The 24,172-nt window shown below is 38.6% G+C and overlaps 1 protein-coding gene across 1 annotated transcript; it reads left to right on the top strand.

The window, feature by feature from the left end:
* The first annotated feature begins 4,543 nt into the window (after positions 1-4,543).
* Positions 4,544-22,990, top strand: erlin1 (ER lipid raft associated 1). The gene is made up of 12 exons (XM_041789190.1): positions 4,544-4,628; positions 6,596-6,724; positions 7,052-7,133; positions 7,492-7,538; positions 7,628-7,689; positions 7,794-7,919; positions 8,052-8,125; positions 13,130-13,188; positions 13,326-13,417; positions 13,573-13,662; positions 13,779-13,858; positions 17,174-22,990. Exons 2-12 carry the CDS (start codon positions 6,612-6,614, stop codon positions 17,363-17,365), a joined length of 1,017 nt encoding a protein of 338 aa, XP_041645124.1. The 5' UTR covers positions 4,544-4,628; positions 6,596-6,611; the 3' UTR covers positions 17,366-22,990.
* Positions 22,991-24,172: the final 1,182 nt, after the last annotated feature.

Raw genomic sequence — 24,172 nt, 5'->3', positions numbered from 1 at the left:
GGCCACAAAGTCGAAGTACAGAGTTGAATATTGTAAGAAAATTCATGTGATTTTGCAGATGCATGATCAAAACAAAACAAATGGCAGTGGCTCATAAATTGTATGTTGTGACCCCACAATCATTTTCCAAATAATGTGTTTGTACTTTATCTGAAGCAAAGCATTGGCATTGAAATTCCCCGCTTATGAAAAAAGTATGGTAAATAAAAGGTAAATATTCCAGTCTGATGTTATGGTTGTACAAAGGATTTTCATGCCTCAGATGGGGCCACAGCAAACTGAATTTTTGGTAAAGGCTGCTTTTGAGGAAGTCCATTCATTTTTCATTTCCGCCTTATATTTTACTCACTAGCTTCTTGCTATCACAATTTACTCATCATACTTTGATAAAGTTTTACATTTAAACCAGAGTCAAACAAGACTAATGCTTTACACTTCATGCATAAATGCAATGCTTCAACATATTAATCTTGATGTGACTCAAAAATTCAAGATGTTTTTCTATAAAAAAGCTTGACCCGCCTAAAATATAGAAATTATTTACTCAGTAGCTGACTGTGCAAAGTGTTAGTTGCTATATCAATGCCAAAACTTGCTGTCTCCCAGTTTTATTGCAAATGAAAACATTGTTGCCTATCAACAAGAATTACCAAAGATATTCTGAGAAGTTATTATTATTTTGGCCTTATTTTTAAAATTATAGGCACAGTTTAAAAGGGAATCTAAAATAATGAATAGTATTATGATGACCTTCACTACCTCTCCCCTTTGTTCACTAGATTAGCTCATAAATGAAATATTAAGATATTAAATATACTTGATTCCATTTATAATTAGCAATCAGTTCATTTGTAAATTTAATGAAAGCAATGTTAACCATATTATAACCTCCCCTACTGTATAGCATGTATCATTTACAGCCTTTATAAATGGTACAATCAAATAAATTATGCAGCGCAGAGGGCTTACAACTCTACTGTTCTTTAAAAAACAAAACTTGTGGCATGATATTAAGCCAAAATGTTTATCTAATTTAATGCAAGTTAAACACTACACTTAGGGGATTAAAATGGCTCAGACATAGGTGGAGGGGGTGGCTCACAGAGCTTAAGCCCTGAATCTTTCAGGTTGGTAAAAAGTGTTACTGTAGTGTTATGATTGATAAATGCTAAAATTAATTGGAAAAAAATAAATGAAGGGACCCTGTTGATCACAAGATACAAATTTCATTCTTGTAGCAAAACTGAAAAGCAGTCAAACTTTTTAAAATTCAACTTAAGAGCTTATACATATACTGCAGTATAAAGATACTTTCAACACTACATTGATATTAACACATTAATTTTAATGTCTTTGAACATGAATAGAGCTGAATATTTTGCTCTAGATTCCTACTTTACCCATCTTGTGTAATTTTCAGCAATAAAATTCTGAAAATTTCTGCCCCTTTTTGGCATAAGAGGAGAAACAGTGATCTCAAGAGCAGTTTTAGAATGATGAGGACATTATGAGAATGATATCCCAAAGATGATGTTGGCTCTGAAGGATGCCTTTTTAAGATGGAACGGCATTATTTATGCCCAAGGGATTTGCGTATTTGCAGGCTTATTAAATACAAATTTGCATTTAGAATAGCTTGAAAATTACAATTTACTGTCTTTTGAGCAAAAAGAACTCTGGGAAAGAATGACTGGGCCATGTCGCTCTGGACCCTCTGAAGTTTGGGCTAAGCCCCGGATGTCTCTTCTTGCTCCACCCCTTGATGATCGATGTAAACAACTTGGAGGAACTATCAGGGCATTTCACGAGATTGTTGGCACTTTGTGACACCTTCTATCGATTAAACGGCTCATTGATTGCTGCTTTCAACTTCGGAGATACATAGATATGCAAGCATGTAAAACTGTACAAGAAAACATTAAAACGGAATTTAGAGATTTCAACCAATAGCGACACAGTTCATCAACATAACGTCGCGAGGCATCATGGGAGAAAGTCCTTACTAAGAATAAACCACATCACTCTCGGTGAAAACGTTCGCGTGCCCCTACGGTTCTAAACACAACAGCCGAGCTTTGAACACTGTGCGTGATAGCTCACAATGATGCACCCTGACTCTAAACAGTATTTGTGTCGCCCTATATATCACCAAACAGGCATTCTCAAGCTTCTCGGATGTGAGGGCGATCTGGCTGCGACATCTGTCACCCCATTGATCGCTAGGGTTGATTCGGCTGATCTGGCTGGCTAGGCGGGTGTCCCCTTCCTCCCTCACCACTCCATGTGTGTCCCTCCCGAAGCTCCGCGCTCGGTCGATGAGGACGACGTCCCCCGGACGACCATCCATCGGTATACCAGTAGCTGCGCTCCCCTGCTAGAACCTCCAAACAAGCTCAAGGCCCATTTGTAGGAGAAACGTAGGGAAGTTAAGCTCCAAGCGTCAGACACATCCAAATGCGGCACTGCACGTGGCAGTCTGCCTTCCTTTTCGTTCTATTAAAAAAAAGCAAGATAAATTTCCCCCGGCCCTCCCCATCGCCCTCCTCCTCAATTTCGAATTTACATTATAAATATTATGTATCATTTTTTACTTTTATTTTGCACTTAAAAAAAAAATTATACTGACTTTTACTGACAAGCTTAGCCCTCGGTCCCTACTATGTCCGTTTTGAGGACATTCATCATTTTAATCATCGTTTTTTGAGTTAATAGTCACATTTTTATAGACTGAGGCATCAAATTTGGCCAAAGTTATTATTTTTCTTCATATTAAAAAAATAAAAAAATGAAAACCGTGTCACCCAAAGAACGCCCACGACGCGAAATAGCTCCATCCAGCCTTGTTTGTCCGAAATCGGACACATAGACCTCCGTTAAAAAAAACACGTTTTTTTGACTGTGTCTAGGGCACCAAGACAACTTATATAGCACCCATTTTTTTGCAGTCAGTCGATCACCAGGGATCTAAATTTCATCATTAAACAGTGATCCAGCGGATCGTGCAGCGCATCATTTTAACCCTTTCAGCAGCGCAGGCATGGTTTTCCTTCCATGAGCTCAGTGTTCGGAGCGCTATTTCACCCGCTAATCATCAGAATTAAGTGAACCGATATGGATGTCTGAGAGTGGGCTAGATATTCAAGGAAAAGTTTGTGGGCTCCTACGTGTGTGATCGGGTGCGAATCTGCGTGTATGTTTACAAGCGGACATGCCGTAAGTGAAGTGTTTACATTATGATATGTTACCTGTGGATTCTGCAGCCTGGGACTAAGAAAGAGGGACATTTGGACAATTTCAACTTTGCCGTCATTTCATAGCAAGTGGATTTACAAGCATGAGGATGCACGGGTCCTTTCGATCAATAGGTAAGAATATATCATCTCAAAGATGCAGTACATTTATATCTGCACGTAATTGGCATATTTTGTGGTCACATTTTGGTTAGAGGTGGAAATGAGCGTGTTCGTGGATCATATCCTACAAATATCCTCTGATTCTTTATGCCTGTACATAAAATAAACCTAACATGAACAAATACATTCACTCGCATTAGATTTGGTAGAGGAGGAGGCGTGAGAAAAGGAGGGTAAAACTGGCGTGTTTTACGCACGGATGGACTCATCTGTTTAGCATGAACGAATCCAAGTCATAGGCATAGTGTACAATAAGTGGCATAAAAAGGGTGTAACACTGAGGTTTTTTTTTCAGTAGTCAGGGTTGAAGTTGTTGAAGAGATCTGAAGCAGTGAAAGTTTTTTTAAAAAGTTGAAAAATGAGTATTTTATTAAACACCTTTCTGCATGTCCGTTTTCGGACAAACAATGGTGGATGTAGCTAAAACGTGGCATTCGGCACTACAGAAAAAAATTCAATGCATCAAAATCACTTTTACTACTCATCATTGGCCTGGCCCAGACTCTATTTATTGGAAAAAAAGATTTTTTTTCTAGATCATCTTATATGGGAATTATGGTGGTTTTTGTGTTTTTACCATAAAAAATAGCAGTGACGTGGTGTACAATAACTGGCATACAAAGGGTGTAACATTTAATTTTTTTTTTTTTTTTTTTTTTGTGGTCAGGGTTGAAGTCGTTGAAGAGATTTAAAGCGGTGAAAGTTAAAAAAAATGTTGAAAAACGATTATTTTATTAGCACCTTTCTGCATGTCCGTTCTCAGGACAAACAAGGACAGATGTATATAAAAATTACAAGGGACCAAGGGTTAAATGGATCTTTGGCAATACAACTCGGACGAAAATTAAATTAAGCCTTTTTATGTGTGTATTCTTGATCAAGGAGAAAATGTTTCAAAATAATCGACCACAATCATAGGTGCAAAACAACACACTAAGCATGCCCTCATTAACCAAACAAGCAAAACATACGTATAAAAAACAAGCAGATAAAATAGAATACTGAAACAAGTCAGAGGTTTAACCAGAAATTGACGTCATTCGTTCTTACCATTGTTTTTGTCCCTGTCGATACCAAGAAAATCCTTATGTCCGACATCACCTAAAGGCACCACAGTGTAACTAGTAAAAGCGAGAGAGAAACCTGTGGGAGGCGGGGTGAGGGGGATGGGACTGTGAATGATAAGAGCTGAAGGGAAGACGGTCTGATATTGTGGTAAATATATTTTTCATGGATAAGCTATTTGTTATAACGCTTGTGTATTAATTATTTAATGTGTGCGCCTTGTCAAATGAGTTAGCTGGTTTGCTTTAGTTACGCTAGCAGCCTGGCACGCTAATGTTAGCAATTAGCTACAAGAAACTGACGGATTGGAAACAGACAGCGACAGCTAGCTGGCTCTCGGCTAATGTTACCTGGTGATTGGTGTGTCAGCCTTTGTTAGTATTAACGTGAATTCATTCAGACGTTCAGAACGCTGGTGATATAGTAGGGGATATATCAGTTGTACAAACACGTTGCTTCATACATTGAAAAAGGAACTACAAGTCTTACAAATCATTCTGCAGGCTAACCGTGTCTGTTAGCATTAGCTGTTCTATGTTAACGCTGTGACTACTGTGCAGTGTACAGTCTGAGGCACTGCCTGGCGTCATTGTAGTTATGACTGTCTATTACATGTACCAATCGTCTGAACAGAGCCGTATGGACTAAAACTGACTAACAAACTGTATGTTTACAGTTGTTGTGGCAGTGGTAATGTAATAAGGAAGTATTTTGAATGACCATGTGTTGCATTCAGTCCCCGTTTATGACCTGGGTACACCTGTGCTCAGGTCAAGATACATCATATTTAATACCTAACCACCAGTTTGCAAAGGTGCCTGACATTTCATCGAAATATAGCAAGCTGGGTTACCTATTTACACTTTGTTGACTGTTAGTTTTATGAGGAAGGAATCAGGCAGCCCAAATGTAAATCAGGGATTAAGGAAAAGCTAACAATGTCAGTGCAGTTACTAAGTCAGTAGCTGGGGAAAATACACTATACTTTCACGATGCAAAGGTACATCAAACCCTGTAAGTAGGGCTGCTCAATATGGCATAAAATTATGATTATGCTTATGTTGGTTGATAATGAGACCCTGATTATTATATATAGCACTTACCAGTATTGATATGATATGTATCGATTGTGATGTATAGATATGGGTTGTCATGATGCCAGAAGTTTAAACTTTGACGCAATTCAATTAAAAGTAAAAAAATGTAAACACCTATTTCAATGCCACAGAAAAATAGAAGTTCGATGGACCCAATAATGCTCAATTTCCTGATTCTTGTTAAAAAAATACTGCAAGGAAAGCTCATTTACATTGTCTGAATTGTACAATAGGGCCTGTTGTTTGCTGTGGTAACATTTCTTAAAAGTTTTTCCAGCTATGTATAATGACCTGAAGCAGGTATTGGACCAAGTTTGGTGTTAAGATTAGCATTAAATGATGTTTAAAGGTCTTAAAAAGTCCTAGATCAAACTTTTATAAATCTGGAGGTAGCCTGACAAGACTAATAATGCTGTTATATTTCAGAAGCTATTTACTTATGGTAAGATCTCTGTTATTTTAATGAGCAGTAGTGTTATAAAGTACAGCTTTCAGCTCTTTTCTGCTGGGAGCACAAGAGAGAGAGAGCAGCTGTGGTCCATTCAAATCCACCAGTCGGCAAATACAGGTTTTTCTGAAGAACCTTTTGCATCTCATAAAGATGCAAAAGTTATGTTTATGCCTTTCAAAAACAGATGGAGAGCAGAGAAGAGGACACTTCCTAAATTCCACAGAGACATTGGCAATGTTTTACTGAACAATTGACTTTTTTTTTTTTTGAAACAGGTAGCAAAACATTTGATTTCAACAGCAAAGTTTACATTTTAAAATGATGGTTTCCTGACAGCCTTCAATCTACAGACTCCAGATCCATAAAATTTGGGTAGGATGTGTTGTAGAAGCTGCTGTGTTAAACCAGATAGGTTTTAGCTTGGTTTTATCGAATGAATGACTTAGCTGACCATGGACTTCTGTTGACTTTAACTGTAAAGGTCTGACTTTATACTAACATTAGCTGGCACATATTATGTCATTTTCCTGAATATAATAGTATGTGTATGCTTCTGTCTCTGCCTGTAGGTGAGTGCTCGTGAGGATGACGATGCCGCATGTAGGCGCAGTGTTTGCTGCAATAGCAGGAGTGATGGCCATCATGCTGCACTCCTCCATTCACAAGATAGAAGAAGGACACCTGGCAGTATACTACAGGTAGCTTAGCTAAACTGATCCTTAATATCCATGTCTGACAGATGAAATATAAACTAACAACTGGATGTCATGTTATTTTTCTCAGTAAAGATGTACACAACATAACCTCAGTAATATTGTACTGAATTGTGTACATAAATCCTCAGAACAAAAAAAAGAATCAACCTGATTCACCCAAAACAAAACCACTCCCTAATGAGTCACTGTTACACCTTAACAAATATTTCTTTGTCCATTTCTTTTTCCACCCTCTTTTGAAGCAATCATCAGATTGTGTCATGCTGAGACCTTAGACCTTGGATTGATTACTTGTTTGTAATCTTTTAGGGGTGGAGCATTGCTGACCAGTCCAAATGGTCCTGGATATCACATTATGCTGCCTTTCATCACCACCTACAGATCAGTGCAGGTAAACTGACCCTGAGCCCTGAAACACTGTTGTTTAGCAGAGGCATGTGTAAGGCGCTGCACATGAAAACCAGAATCGGATCTTCTATAAATAAATCAGCTGCAGCATGCAAACAGTTGCCATCCAACCATAGCTGCAGCAGCAGCTTTATTTTAAACCTTGTTTATGCACTGTTGATGTGCCTGGGATCAAATGTTTCAAATTTATCTTATAGTTTACATTGCTTTATCAAAAATGAGAATTCGTATACACCAGGAGCAACTAATCATGTCACATTATTTTATTCTTATCAGTGTTTATGAACGAGTCAGTGTAGAAGGAGATGAACTTTGACTGTGTTTGGATTTTTGTGTTTCAGACGACGCTCCAAACTGATGAGATCAAGAATGTGCCTTGTGGAACGAGGTTAGACCAAGCTTATTGATCTATCTCTGTTAAGAATAAATACGGTCATAACATTTATGTGTTGATCCGGTTGTTTATTCTCTTCACAGTGGTGGTGTGATGATCTACTTTGACAGGATAGAAGTTGTTAACATGCTTGTACCACTTGCAGGTACACAATGTTCAAATTTCCTTCCTTCCTTATTCAGAGGATGCAATAACCATGCCAGTTTCTTAACAGCACCATAACGCTTTCTTTTGTTCTATGATTTGCAGTAATTGACATTGTGAGGAACTACACAGCTGATTATGACAAAACTCTGATTTTCAACAAGATTCACCATGAACTGAACCAGTTCTGCAGCGTACACACACTACAGGAGGTCTACATTGAGCTGTTTGGTATATACACTTAGTTTTTGTTGAACACAATACACAGAGGGCCTCTTGAGCTGTGTGTTCATTCCTGAAATTCCTACAATGTGATACACACTATGTTGTGTATATAAACACCCTCTGTTTTTTGTCTTGCAGACATTATTGATGAGAACCTGAAGACTGCTTTGCAGAAAGATCTAAATGTTATGGCACCTGGACTCACAATACAGGTATTCAAACAAATACAAAGAGGGAATTAGAGGGGTACAGTAGGCAGGCAGACCAGTGCTGAAGCGACAATGACAGCTTAAGAAATCTGGCTTCCGGGAGCGACAAAGGACTGGGATTTTTAAGAAGATTCTAATGAATCAAAGTTATCTAAACGTAATCATTTTCAAAATATACTACCTTGGCTTCCAAGTTAGATCTGGGTATAATAAAGATAAGATTATGATTTATTAAGATTTAAGTGCATAAGTCTCCCTTTTGGGCATCGATCAGCAGAGATGCTGCCCACTGTACCAACAAGGAAATTCAAACTGATGGGGCAAGTAATAAAGTGATTTATTTAAAAAACTTGCAAAAAATACAAAAGGAAACAGTAATAAGACTGTTACGCTTTATTAAGCTTGCTGGTACGATAGTAGTAGTTAGTCAGTGCTCCAAAGCAAATAGAACAGACCTCCTGAAGAATGGAGGTCTGCAGCCAGACCCCTCTCAAATATTTTGTAACATGTCAGGTCACTGGCGTTGGTGCACTTGTGGTAATAACAGTCTGTGTCTGTTTTTATAAATTGGTGTATTGGTTGCACCAGTGAGACTCAGCCAACTCAAGAAATGAATTCAAGGTGTGTCTTCTACACCTATGATAAGAAAGACTGAGTGTTAAAATCTCAAAGGTTACTGCACTGCAGTTGATCTGCATGAGATTCTTGTTGGAGACAACAGAGGGGCTATGTAGCTTGATGGCTATCTTAAATAAATTGGCTGCAGTTACCCATTAGGATAGAAAGATGGAGAAAATCAATATGTGGAAATCAATAAAAAAAGACATGTTTTGTTAATCCCAGAGGGTAAATTATATATATTTTTTCTCTTGTTTAAAACCTGGCACACACAGAGGCCAATAATACACACTCATGCATAAACAGGATACAATGGTATGCACCAATAGAGATGTCAAAGTGGCGGCCTGCATGTGAAACAGTGTTGAGCAATAGCCATGCTCTAGAGAGGGAAGTGAAATGGCACCGCTATAGAACCCTGAGTAATTTCCAGACTTTTGTGCTGTAGCAGGACTTGAACCAAATAAACGCCTGTAGACTCAACCACTGCAGTTTCCACAAGAGATGTGAGCCTTTCAGTATCTCACGATTCGATTCAATTCAGATGCTGGGGGTCATGATCTATCTATCTAACACTTTCACTATTTCTTTTTTATATTCATTTTTGGGCATTTATTAGATAGAGGAGAACAGTGGATAGAGTCAGGAACAGGGTCAAGAGTGGGGGAGAGACATGCGGTAAAGGGCTTCAGGCCAGATTTGAACCCAGGCCTCCTGCGTACATGGGGAGTGCCTTTAACCACTAGGCCACCTGCTCCCCCACATTCACCATTTCTTATACAGAGGTGATAATTTATAACCTTGCCTTGTTTTTTCCACTGGTGAATCCATCTTGCAAAGCTCCCATCTGAACTGTTTGGGCCCAGTTAGAAAGTGACAGGACCAATCAGCAACGAGGGGCAGTACTTTCAGGCGCAGCAGAGTCGTGACGCAAACAAGCAGCAGCAAGAGCTGGTGCAGTTATGGAGGAGGAGATTAGCGTGGATGCTACTAAAGCGCCAGTTTTATCAGAACTTGACAACATTTCTTCAAAGAATAAAGAACAGCAGTGAGTTGTTTTCTTTTCAAAAATGACTAAAGTCAAGTCCTTACATGTCTATAGTCGCCATGTTTCGCGTTATTCCTCAGTAGCTGTGCACGTGCAGCTTGATAGCGGCTACGTCACGTGTTTTGTTGCTCTGATTGGCAAATATGTGACAGACAGGACGTTCACCCAATCACACTCCGAGTTTTTTTCAAAGCCTCTGCCTTTTCTCAGACGTTTCCTATTGAAGCTTTTCCAGATGGATGTGTTTCACACATCCATCTGGCATGTCAGGTTAAATAATTTCAGCATCTACTCCAGTCTGCTGTGCATCAAGGAGCTTTAAATTATTATTTTACATTAAAAGCTTTATAAAATGTGCTCAAGATAATACTTTTATTTGCATATTTGTAGCCTTCACTGTTGACAATGCTGCAGGAGTGCAGGTGTTATATTTTAACAAGTGACCGTGTTAACTGGTGGCTTTCTAGCTGAATGTGTCGTTGTTTGTCGTAGTTACAGCACTGAAAATTTTCTGTTTTGTCTAATATATTCTTTGAAGATATGAATTTAATGAAAAACTGAACAAAGGGGCTCTTTAAGGGCGCACTAACACTAGGCCATCCGTACCGTGCCTGGGCCCGTTTCTGCCTAAAGTCCGGTACGTTTGGCCGGTGTGAGAGCAATCATTCCGTGCTTCAGTGCGGCACACTTCGCAGCCCAGGCACGGAAGGACGAGGTGGGCCTAGGCACAGCACAGATGTAAATGAAGGAGTACAACCATGGGAATGTGACGAAATGTGAAGTAACAACAAAAGGACTCGCCTCAGAGCGCAGAGAGCACACCAGGCAGCAGCTGCATGCAAGAGACAGCAGGATATAGCAAGAACTATATATTTTGTCTCATTGTATTTTAACAAGTTACAAAGATTTTGTCAGAGCTGAATAATTGAACTTCACACAGCTCCACTACAACCTCGTTCTAATGGATCCCAGTTCAGTCCACATTTCTGACCAGTTTCTAGCAAAGTCAGGCTTTAACCTCTGAGAGTTTTTTTGTATTTGTGAAATAAAGCTTCTTCCCTTGATTGAGCCACAAACAGCAGCTCACAGGATAACAAACACCTTTCATTCTCTGTGCGTAAAGGAGAGTGCCAAATACAAGTGTGTGCAGGGGTTAATCTCACATCTGATTAAGCCTCTTTTATTATAAAATTATAATGCCATGCTATCATCCACTGACCTAACTTACCTTAAATTCTATTTTGTCATCAAGAAGTGAAATTGTGATCTTGATCACTGGTGTTTGAACGGATCATCGTTCATTAATCCTGTGGCATTTTCACCTCCAGCTCTTATCAGATGGTTCAAATCGCTCTCGTTGCGGTAAAAAAAAACCTTTTACCTGAACATTTAATCCTGCTCTGGACACAGACTGTCCTGTGACATGAGAGCTTGTTTGGTGCAACACTGAAAGGCATCCAAAATTGCGCAGAGAAATGGCACAGAGAAATGGCGCACAAAGGAGTGCCAGGGGGGTTCAGATAGTATATGAACACGCAGAGTAATGGCTGTAGGGGCTCATACGAGTTAAAAAGTCAGGGTTTCGTTCAGCAGAAGTGCTTGGAACTCTGATCAGGCTCAAGATTATATGCTGTGAGCGATAATTCTCCACTATGAACCGCTTTCTCTGTCTCCTCACGGGGCTCTGTATAGTTCATGTAGCCTACTGATTCCAGGTCATATATTACTCTGTGTCACATCAGATATCGTATAAATCCGTTGCTATTTTACAGCCAAAAAACAATACTTATGTATACTAAGTCATCAACACGTGTAAGTTCATCAACGGTGGAGGCTTCGTGTGATAACTCATTAAATTGTAACACTGGTTTTTGACATGAATAGCATGATAGGTCTCCGTGTTATTATTGTCTAAGCTGGTCAGCAGTTTTTGGCTGTTGTTCTGATTATTTTTACTCTAGGTAAATGTGTCTGTATGATGTGAACTCAACAATGAACTGTTCCTAAAGAAGCTAAATTAGCAAACATGTCAGGTCAGGTTGCCTCTTACCAGGGATTGTGGAATCCACAGAGAGTTTTAAAACTTTTTTTTTTTTGTCAAAACAAGACTGACTGAGTAACCCACAGCACCATAGATAGAGCAGGCAGTACGTCAGACACAGTCATGTCAACATTGATGACACTTGGAGCTAGCACTGCTAATGCTCACAGTGCAGCTAACGAGTCACACATCCTCCTGTGGCGGAGTAGGAACATGGAGGAAAATACCAGCAGCGTGTCTGATGTGCACTCAGGATGTAATAAAGTATGTTTAAAAATTTTGAATCAATTCAGAATTGAAAATTTGATTTATATTGGATAATCACAAGTAAAAACATATAACAAACGGCTGCAGACTAGTCCAGCGCTGGCATGTATTTGCCCTAAATCTCAGTTAGAAGTTGAGGGCCCAAACATTTCCTCAAAACAACTCATCCACAAATGTCCAGCAAAGTAATTGTACATGCTACCATGATTGCTCTTTATCAAAGAATGTAAGCAAACGGTGGTGTTTACAGAAGTCTCCCCATGGGATCTGGTGATGTTCAACTTGCCATCTCTTATTACATGAGCATGTGCTCAGCCTACTGTTTCATGGAGAATTATTTTATGAATTAATCATGAAACAAAATCAAAACACTATCTGAGATGTAGCAGTTATTCTGTCATCTTCACAACATGTGCCAATGGAACTTTTCTCACTGGAAATCTAACGCAAACCCGATGCTTAAGAAGTCTCAAATCAGATTTGTAGAATCTAAGGCAATAAAATGTCTAAACAGTTCTGTTTTTACTTGTGAGAAGCCCTAAATTTGACATAGATGTCTGAATATTTTATCAAATCTGTACCATCTCAGTAACTTTTTGTAATCATTGTCTTGAGGATTTGTTCGTTCATGTAGTCAGCATTTATAGCTAGGCATTCCACTGCAGGAAAGGAAGTTGGGGAAATGCAAGTTAACGCTAATTTGCCTTTAAGTTGAAAAATACAAGGAGCTGTTGGCAGCTGGCTGGTGCACATGACAATTATTAGGCAACTTACAGAGGCAAATTTAAATTTAGGATAATGGAAATCGAAGCAGTGAAGCCCCACATGAAATTTAAAAAATGCCAATGCCATGCAAAAAGTTAGATTAATTTTATTCTGATTGTTTTTTTTAAAAAGCCTTACATTTGATTTTTAAGTGTGCTGAAACACTGTTACTTGTCAACTCTTCCTTTAAAATTAACAAAGATTTTAATGCAAACAAATCTCTGTTTTTGTCCATGTTCCATTTTCCCTGCTCTGTTTTCTTATAAAGGCCGTCCGTGTCACCAAGCCAAAGATCCCCGAGTCTATCAGGAGGAACTTCGAACTCATGTGAGTTTCTTAGTTTTGTTCTTACTTGTTCAGTGTCTTTATGTTCAAAAACATATCCTGCTACCCACCCACTCGGTTTAAGTTAAGACCAAACAGAAAGAAAAAATTTGTAAGAACCTTTGTGTTTGTATGTGCAGGGAAGCTGAGAAGACTCGCCTGTTGATCACCGCTCAGACTCAGAAGGTGGTGGAAAAGGAAGCAGAGACTGAGAGGAAGAAGGCTATTATTGGTAAATGTGATATTTTACTGTAAACCAGCCAGTTAGCTTTGTATTTGCATGCCCATCATTGTAACGTGTTGGTTCCTACTCTGAGTCGCTCAGCTGTAGCTGAACAATTTCTATCCTCGGTGTAGTTGTTTAAGGCCACCTTTCTCCCCCTGCAGAGGCTCAAAAAGTGGCCCAAGTTGCAGAGATCCAGTTCCAGCAGAAGGTGATGGAGAAGGAGACGGAGAGGAAAATCTCAGAAATAGAGGGTTAGCTACACTGCCTTACTATGAAACAGATAATGTGTCGCTGTGTGCGGTTTAAAACTGGTGTAATGGTGCTGTCATTAGTCTGTTTAACTCAACAATATCTCTTTGTGCTTCAGATGCTGCCTTCCTGGCAAGGGAGAGGGCCAAAGCTGATGCAGAATATTACACTGCTGCCAAGTTTGCTGAAGCAAATCGGGTAAAGAAAAAAATTATCATGCACTTCATCTAATGCTATTAGTATACTATGATTTTGTGAGGTCTCAATAAACAGCATCTAATTGCAGAATCAGTACACTAGTTGTTCGATTTAAGGTGTTGGAAATGTTTTTGTTCCTGTTTGTGTTCCCATTATTATCACCCAGATTCTACATCTTTATGTACAGTGCTTAACAAATTTATTAGACCACCTGTCATATTTGTCTCAGAGACCATCCAGCATCATGAAGTGCTTTCATGCGGACTGTTTCATTTTCAGTGAGCTCTCCATGTTTTACCATTTTGAACAGGAATGAGGAATTTCATACTGAATTCACCTTTTTATACCAAAATTTGAGCCGGCTCACTGGGCTTCTCTGAGAAGTCAGAAATTAATCAGCATAACATTCAACCACTGAAACTCATTTTTCTGTTCAGGAATGCAAGTAAATAACTATAATTTGACATATTAATCAAGAAATATTAATGTGCTTTACTATTTTTTCAGTTTTAGAAATTCATAGATAACAATAATAATTATATTTAAATTTGGTTAAAGAGCTTCTACATATTAGTGTCTTAACCATTGCAGAAACATAAAAAATGATTTTTGTATTTACCAATGCTGTTAATTTAGGGCAGCTGTGGCATAAACCTTACTTTGGGTGGTGGTCTAATAAATTTGTTAAGTACTGTAGACTCTGTTCACAGATCATACCCCACATCGAGTCCGACTCAGATGCTGCTTGTCCCTCAATCAGTGTGGGCGGTATGAGCTGACTATTTGGCTTTGTTGCGATGAACACCCTCTGCTGTCCATCTGAAATATCAGAGTAGATATGCTGTGTATAAAGCAAAGCGTTTTCCCACACAAAAAATAAATGGAATTTACTTTATTATTTTCAAAGAATGTGGAAATGAAAATGACTATTCGACTGTAAAAACCAAGAACATGCACACTGGGCATTTTCTGAAATCCAAAGTGCACAAATTCAGTCAGCAAGCATTTTTGGGGAAATGTCTGTCAGTCAAAAGTGAAATCTCTGATGTTAAACAAGGTTGTTCATATCTCTGTGAAATGTACAGCGGCTACTGTTCTGCTTTGTTTTTGTAAGTTTGTAGAAATTCATTGAATTTTTCAGTGACATAGAACTTAAATTAACATTGCATGAAAAATACATGCTTTCAGAAACCAAACTCAACAAAGCATAGACTCGAGAAATGATCCAAAAGATCACAAAAAACAATAAGAAGAAATCTCAGCTGCTTTGAATTAACAAGGCACCGTACCAGCCAAAGCAGCACAGCTGTATTTGCATGCATTAATTGTTTTACATATGTCTCATTGTGACACAGTTTGAAGCTAAGCCTCCTTGAGTATAATGAAGCCGATTGCATCTTTGTATAACCAAGAATTAAAAATAATAGATACAAAACTGAGGAAGTGGCACCACTGTCACACACTGAAGCAGGTTAATTTTCTCAGTTTTGATAATTTTTTTATTCTCATGTTTTAAACTTGTTGTTCATGCTTACAAAACTTAGCAGGAGAAATTTTATTTACACTTTAATTGTGACAAACTGGTGGTAGGAACCCCAGGGGCAAAGCTAGTGGAAATTGTAGAACTTCCCATAGTAAGACCTCCCAGGGGCATTCAGCTTTTTCTAGAAAAGGCTCTCAAATGTGGAATACACTACCAACTGAAATTAATATAACACACAATATAAAAACTTTTTAACGAAGTGTTGAAGGGAGGGTAGAACAAAATCAGAGATGTGAGCATTTTAACTACTCCATGTTTGCTTTGATTTTATGTAACTATGATGTGAATTTTTACCAGTTTTTTTCTTTCTTTGTCTAAAAGCCTGACTAAGGACAGGAGATGGAAACCATTAATAGCTATGATCTCTGCATGTGAAACATCAATTACTTAAAGCTTATTTTCTAACAGGCTGAAGGTACACTATGTAATTTGCATTGTCCCTATGAAATAAACTTAATAATCAAAAGATAAAATAATGCAAAATGATATAATCTACCTCTAATCCAATGCTCACATACTGTTGTAGTGTTTATTTTGGCAGCTATTTTAAACATAGTCTCAGTCTTTAGATTAAAATGTGAAGTTTTAGTCACATTTTAGTCATTTTAACCTAAAATAGTTTTGTGTAGTTTTACCTGACAACAAATTTTTAGTCGTTTTTATATCCATAAAAAAGTTGTTACAATTTTCTCAAAATGTTATTCAAGAAATTTATTTTCTTTAAACTATTTAATAAGCAATATCACAAACATAGGCACTGATATAAATGCACTTTCAATACTTTAAGTCAGTGTTTCCCACCTTTTTTCCTTGTAGCCTCTCCTACTTGTTTTTAAGAAAAGCTGAGCCCCTTTAAGAGCCACTCAGGAAATAAATGACATACTATTGACAAAAATCAACACCAATTTAGCAGTTTAATTGATGAAACCCTTAGAAAATATGCCTATGCATGTTTTTCCTACTAAAATATCTCTGTATAAACTATTTAATAAGTGTATTATCATGTATTTAGTCAATATGTGCAAATCTGAAGTACTGTGCAGAACTTCGTGGTATGTTTGGGATGAAAATAGAGGCTGAAGTTTGAAGGCACCATCAGACAGGAAGGAGGATTGACGCAACCCAGGTCATGCTATGGATGTCCTTGTGTATTACCAGGAGATGGAAAATAATTTGTTGAAAAAAATCAGAAAAGTCCTCACCTATAGGGCAGAGTAAGGGATGAATGTGGCAAGTAAGCATGCCTTAGGGTACTGTGTGGGTGAGTAGTTGGGTTTCTACAAGCCCCTGGTCAGGCCGTTGATAGCCCAAGAGCCTGAAAACTGCTGGCAGTCTCCAGGCATATCACCAGGGATGGAAAGGCCTGAACAAGAGAGAAGCCGTTGAGCTTGACCTCGGCATGACACACGTGTACCGACATGTGTTGTGCTTGACTCTTGCTGCTCTCCTAGGGGTCGAGGACCCCAGGTTTGAAACCAATGCTTTAAGTGATTCTAATTATACTAATGAAAATACTGACATATCTTATATAAAAGGTGGAAAAATATCATGAGTTTTGAATGTCCAACAGTCTAGCGCTAATATTTTAGTCTCATTTTGTCTCCCTGATGAAAACTAAACTCACTTTTCATCATTTTTCGGGGTCAAATATCGGTTTATAGCTGATCCTAGTCTTGTCTTCTTAATGGAAAAAAAGGTAGTCAATAAAGAGTATTATTAACAGTTTTAGTTGACAAAATTAACACAGCTGTTTTTCTTCTGTATCCCTCCAGTTGAAGCTGACCCCAGAGTACCTGGAGCTGATGAAGTACCAGGCCATAGCTGCTAACAGTAAGATCTACTTCGGCCAGGACATTCCTAACATGTTTGTGGAAGGAAACAACAACCCCCCTAAGTCTGGGCACTCCTCTAACCTGCCCAATGAGCAGCAGGACTTACTGAAAACAAAACCAAAGGGGCAGTGAGTCCTGGGCTCTGCCTCTGCACAGAACAGGAGAACCTGTGGAGGATCTGAGAGCTCTGAACAGACAATGACAGGTGGAACAGCTTTGCAGCTAGTGTGCTAAACTACACACTTCAGTCTTAATCTGAATGGCAAAAAGGGAGCGTGACAACTTAAGGACAAGCATAAGCGAGTCCTAGGAATGATGCCATAGTTAAATTCAAAAGCATAATTGATGCTAATGCCTGGGAAGGTGACAGCAAGTAGTCGCCCTAATTTACACGTGCTTGCAATCAGTGCAGTGTTTAACTTTGCTGTTGGATCTGCATTCATTTTGTTCTTTGTATGCAAGAAGAGTGATTTGTTCTGAGATGATTCTTAATGATTAATTTCTGGCTAGGCTGAACTGGAACCTGGACAGGTGACACTAATTAATAGTGTGATGATTTTGTGAGGTGTGTGACATGGGTAGGTCGTCTGTGCCATCTTCTCTAACACTAATTCACTGGTCGGCTCTTTTCTCAATGCCAGTGCGAGGGCTGTTAATGCACACATTGGATAAAATGACAGGTCATGTAAACCAGTTTGATTACACATGTAAGGTTGTCAAAACTTTCAGTTCTTTTTTTACCAGGTGTTTGTTAACAAATTCTCTGCCCTTTAATGAACGATGGTATGGAAAAGTACCTAAGCTTTAATAAACACAAGTATTTCATAACGGAGGTACTTAGGAGAGGGATGACTCTATCAAAAATTGCAAGCTAACTTGTCCATGCTACCCAGAGCCTGGTTTATACTTCTGAGTTAAATCTATGCTGTAGCTGCACTGTAGGGACTTACACCATTATGAGCTCTTCATACTTATGCATTAGTAAGTCTGCATCACTCTACAAAACCCCACCTAAGCACTAGTGAGTGGTGGGAGTTTAATGCCCGTTTTCAAGTCTGCCGCTAGATTTTTGGCTTGTTTGCATACAGGAAATGATGAGAGTTTAAACCGAGTGTAGAAATATTGATCAGCTGTTGATTAAAGAGCAGTAAAAGAAAAAAAAGAAAAAAGAAAAGAGGAGACATTAAAGGAAGAAATGTCCATCCACTGAATCAGCCAAGACAGGGGCTAGGGGAGTTTTTGCAGTAGTTTGGCCACTAAGAGAGACATGGATTAGGATATACACCTTTACACATTTACACATTTTATCACAATTATACCTCAAGTTCTATTTGAAGGAGAGCTGGTCTATATTGTCCTCTTCTGGATACATCAGGAACAGTTCATAATTGTTTTTCTTCTTCTTCTTGTCAGAGCAAATGCTGGCCTGTGTCTCATTGAGCGCTTCTGCTGAAGCTATAATTTCTCTCTTTGACCCCACCCCTCGGACAACCTGTGAACTGTACACACTCGAAGAGGTTGTGGGGCCGTCAGCATATGATGAGCTGCCAGGCTGTCAACCAAAACGGGACAAGAGTCTCGTCGCATATTCTGACATAGTGCCGTTGTGAACAACCAAAATGTTGTGTAGTCCGGGTCCTTGAGAAGAGAGTGAGGCAGAGACAGAGGATCAAACAGAGCATGAGAACCTGGCTTCTGGATTGGAAAGGAGTAAGAGGCTACAGATGAGGGTTTAGAGCAATGCCGACGTGGCTTGTTACAGCATAGATATGATGCAGAAGCATACATCAGGCTTTAGTTACACAACTTAGTTGGTATGTTTTCAGTGGAGGAGATGTTTGCATTTTTTGATAGCCTAAAAGAAATCTCCATGTATTGTGTGCGTCAGACTTCTACTTTTGTTGCTGTGGTATCTGTGTCTTTTGATTTGTACTAGTATCATATGATAAAGTTTAAAATTGTAATGTCTTGACAACCCTACATGTGGTTATTTCACTGGAGCCTGTCCACTTTTTTTCGCTGAAACTATCCAGAAGACCAAGCTGTGAAAGGTTCTTTTAATGTTTTCACTCTTGAAGCAAGTGTCCTGACTTTATTAAATTTTCACCAGAGCCTGTGTGAAGTTAGATACTCATCTACAGACGCTCAAGTCTTTAAAGTTGGAGGGTTGTTCATTTTGGATAGTTCTTATACACTGGTGCCAGTTTGGTGGTTATGTTCTTCATTTTCTTGGTGATAGTAAGTGAGCGTTTTGCCATCACTGAAAGACTTGAGATGCTGTCTCTCTCCGAAAGTTCAGTCAAGTTGATTGATGGGTCAAAGATGGTGAATATGGGGGTGATAAAGTGAAGAAGTTGATTTTTGTGCCACTGGAGGATGTTGTGGTTTGTCTTCCTTGTAAAGAACTCTGAACGTCTTTTTCTTCCATCTGATTTTTGATCATCAGGGCCATGCATGTGTATGTTTGTTGTGGCTTGATTCAGATGAGTAGTAGTGCCTGCGATTGTCTGCCAACTCTGTTGTTCTTCTGCTTTTTTTTTTAGATTAGATCTAAGTTCTCAGGAAACTGACCTTTATTCCAGTGAAACAGATGCTCATTGGTGGACAAAGAGGACATTTTAGAATGATTAAAATGTTGGCATCAGGTTCTGCATGGTAAAACCCACCATGGGGTAAAAGTTATGTTATGGATTTGGACTGTCCCTCTCTTTGCATAAGCAAATTCATGATCAATTTCAAATTTAAGTCTGCAATCTAAAAAACACATCAAAGATTGACAAAATTTTGAAACTTCTTGGAGTCAGTACATCGAAAATTTCAAGCAAACTCCTGCACAGCTGTCTAAGGCTGGATATATATACCTGCTGTTTTACCTTGATTGAGCATATGCATCTGGCTGCTGGTATTCTTGTAAATATATTTGTCTATATGTAACGCATGTTAGCTCTAGAGCAGTGGTTCTCAACTGGTCAGGCATTAAGACGTACCACCTCCTCCTTCAGAGAAATCACGACCCAATTTTTAAAAAATCTTCATTTATATCATGAATGTTTGTTAATCTGTATTCTTGGCTACCATTACACCATGAAGACAAGAGACTCAAAAAATGTTGATATTTGGACCCTAAATAGAAAAACTTATTGCACAAAGAGACGGGACAAAACAAACACATTAGAAAAGCACATCATTACAGAAGGATTTGCACGCATTAATCTTATCTTACTCCATTTTCCAGAGATAGTATGAAAGTTTGGTAAGTTTAAAACTGGTAAACTAGCTTTAATTCCCAACAAAAGGGAGATAAATAGGTAGAAATCTTGAGAAAAATACTGACTTTTACACATAATCATTGGAAAACCTAAAAATAGCACATGTATGAAATTACTGTATGTCCACTTAGGGCTTTTATAGATGGAGTTTTTGTCACGTTTTTTTTTCCCTGGCACACATTCATGACCCACGAGAAAGAGCTTCGCGACCCACTTTTGGGTCCTGACCCACCAGTTGAGAATCACTGCTTTGAGGGTACATACAAGCTCAGGATGTATACAGCTACCTGATGTGTGGGATGTAAACTACAAACATGACGACAGTGAATAAGGTGATGGTTCTGAGCTCAAACTAACATAATAAACATCAGTAATCAGTGGTAACAACAGATCAGCTCAGACTGATGCCTGTTGGTTAGATCAGCACTGTCTGCACTTTTATCCAACAACATTTTCCTCCATGCACAAACGTAATGCTTCCACTGTGTGGTTTAATAAGTGACGTGTTAACTCCAGATTTTCAGATAACTGTTTGCTGCTCGTCGCTACAGAGGCTGATAAAAAGACAAAAAAAAACAAAAAAACAAAACAGAATCTATCCATCCTAGCTAGTTTGATGGACATGCTTGTCTCTGTGCGGTGACAATAACACAGATGTGGATAATTGTGGCCTTGGTTTATTATTATGATTACTATTATCATTATACATTTTTATTAATATTACTATTATTAGATTGTCTTGAATACTTTCAGCGGTTCTCCCTGCTGCTGTGCTGACCGTCCACCCCCACACTTCCTCTACCACATGTGTTTACCAAATCTGGCCATCATGTTGTGTTCATTTTTGAGGACATGCACAGCTGACAGGTCAAACCAACTCTGGAGGGGCATGGCAGCCATGATGCATTTGCATAGTTGACAGCAAATATATCTCCAGCCCAACAGCATGCAATGGGAGCAATCACCATCAACGCAATTCCTATTTTTCCTCTTGGAGTATTTTAACAGCCTGTGAGTGATGCATTGCAAAGCAGCGTGCTGTTTTTACACTGTTGCTCTGTGTCTGACATGAATAATTTTGATTTTCCTTTACTTTTCTCACTCAACAGAGCCTGTTTGCTTGTTTTACAAAGTAGAGATAGTGGCGCATTAATTATATTCATATCCGTGTTTGAAATGTTACACTTTGACTCAGCACTGAGGCAAAACTGTCCAGATCATGGCTGACAAATGCTCGTCAGCACAAAGCACCACACTTCCTCTATAAGTATTCAAAGTTAAAATGCAAACAGTCATTCTGTTCAATTGGAAAACTTAGGTCTAAAGAGCAATGTATTAAATATTTGACCACTGCAGTGCGGACAGTGACTTCTGACGCTTGCATGCTGTTTAGACAGATAAAACTGCACAAATAAGTTTCAACATGTATTTGCAATTAAGACAGCTTGCAGGAGTTTGCTTGCAACTAAAACAAAAAATCAAACAATATTGGGTGCCTTGAACTTCTGCTTTTGTTGCCATGATATCCAAAAAGGATCAACATCATTTGATTTTTGCTAGTATCATATTGATCCTCAAATTCCAGCATTATGACTGTATTGCATGCTGTACAGTAAAATCTGAAATAGGTCACTGAATTTGATTAAATAAGAGCTTTCAACATCAATGAAAGTTCTTGTTCTTTTAATGTGACATTTTTATTGCTCCATCTATTTACAGAAGGCGCCCAGAACATTTAGTGTTACGAGGACATTGGTCTGTTAAAGTAGAAATGATCCAAGCAAACGCTCCTTCCCTCCGTCGATGTTTACATTTCTCTGTAATTTAAGAATTGATGGCCTGCAGAGTCTTTGCTGAATAAAATCACTTTAGGGATGTAAAAGGAAACACAAACACCACACGGCTCCTAATTAAACTTCATGTTGCTTAACTTTAGCTCAGTTGTGTGTAATGAGATGAAAACCTGCTTTGCTCTATTTAAAGATGAATGTCAGTACAAACCTGGGCTTAAACAAGAAGCGAGTAGGTGCTAGTTTTTAATCTTTGTTTGTTCAAGCTTTTGATTTTGTTCAGCTCTGTTTAAGTAACACTGAAATACTTCCACTATTGAGAATTCAAGCCTTAAATAACAAACCTAAAGAACCGTTCAATCTAAAAAAGCTCCACTTAGACTCAACTGTGAGACTCTTTAGAGCTGGTAACGTAGACTCTAACAGAGAAAGAACTATCAGTGGATGATCCTCGTTTTGGAAGATGTCGCTATGTTTACTTGACCTCTGAATGGCTGCACTCTGCGTTTGCTTTGGTGGCGGGTTCAAAAAGATGCAACAAAGGGGCATGAATCACTCAATATGATGATTTTTTGTCTATTTTGTAAAATCTGTGAAATTCAAACATTGTCTTCTTGTTTTAAAGGGTTTATATGCAAAAAGAGAAATGTTTTCAAGTTTTGACAATGTTCTTATGTAAAATAAAACCTATTTTGGTACCTCTCTTCTCCCTGTCATGATTTGTGTGTAGGTGATTTATGTAGTACACTTACTTGTCAACAGGAGGCGTGCTCACACCATATTTAGCACTGAAACACTACAGTTAAAATTTTTTTTCTTATTGGTGATAGAAAGAAAAATAAGATCATGAAAAGTGCAAAAGATGAATTAAGACTTAAATATGAGCTCAAATGCAGTTCTGTGAAAAAGTATTTTCCCCCTTTATTTCCTTTTTTTAAATATTTGTCACACTTTAATGTTTCAGATCATACAAGTTTTGATAACAGGCAAAGAGAGTAAATACAAAATGCAGTTTTTAAATGATGTAATTTATTAGGGGGAAAAAGCCATCCAAACCTGCCTGGCCCTATGTGAAAAAGTAATTTCCCCTTAGACCTTATAACTGGTTGTGCCACCCTTTGCAGCAACAACTGCAAGTTTTTGCTTTAACTGGCAATGAGTCTTTCACATCACTCTTCCTCACAGAATTGTTTCAATTGTTTCTGAGCATATGCGCCTTGTTTAAGGTCATGTCACAGCACCTCAATTGGATTTAAGTCTGGACTTTGAATAAGTCACTCCAAAACTTTCAGTGTTTTGGATCACTGTCCTGCTGCAAATGCACTTGAGATTGAAGCCACTAACTAAAAGTGGGACATTCTCATTCAGGATTTTCTGGTAGAGAGCAGAATTCATGGTTCCATCAATTACAGCAAGTGGTCCAGGTCCTGAAGCAGCAAAGCAGCCCCAGGCAATCACACTGCCACCACCATGTTTGGCTGTTGATATGATGTTTTTAGGAAATGCTGTGTTAATTTTACATCAGATGTAACAAAACGGACACCTTCCAAAAGGTTCAACTTTTGTCTCGTCAGTCCACAGAATACTTTCCCAAAAGTCTTGGGGATCATCAAGATGTTTCTTGGAAAATGTGAAAAGACCCTTAGTGTTCTTGGTCATTTTCCCATGGATGCCATGTTTGCCCACTCTCTTTCTCATTGTTGAATCATGAACACTGACCTTAACTGAGTCAAGTGAGGCCTGCAGGTTTTTAGAAGTTGCTCTTTTGCGACCTCCTGGATGAGCCGTCGATGTGCACTCGGAGAATTTTTGGTAGGCTGGCCACTGCTGGGAAGGTTCACCACTGTACCACGTTTTCTGCATTTTTGGATGGACCGGTT

Source organism: Cheilinus undulatus, linkage group 6 (assembly GCF_018320785.1).
Source record: "Cheilinus undulatus linkage group 6, ASM1832078v1, whole genome shotgun sequence".
NCBI classification, from domain to species: Eukaryota; Metazoa; Chordata; class Actinopteri; order Labriformes; family Labridae; genus Cheilinus; species Cheilinus undulatus.
Note: the sequence above shows the minus strand (reverse complement) of the source record. Positions and strands in the feature narration are given on the sequence as shown.

Coding starts and splice junctions, on each gene's coding strand:
- erlin1 (XM_041789190.1), top strand. CDS start 6,612: ATGACGATGCCGCATGTAGGCGCAGTGTTTGCTGCAATAGCAGGAGTG. Junction 7,920..8,051: donor GGTCTACATTGAGCTGTTTG/GTATATACACTT, acceptor TTTGTCTTGCAG/ACATTATTGATGAGAACCTG. Junction 13,189..13,325: donor AGGAGGAACTTCGAACTCAT/GTGAGTTTCTTA, acceptor TTGTATGTGCAG/GGAAGCTGAGAAGACTCGCC.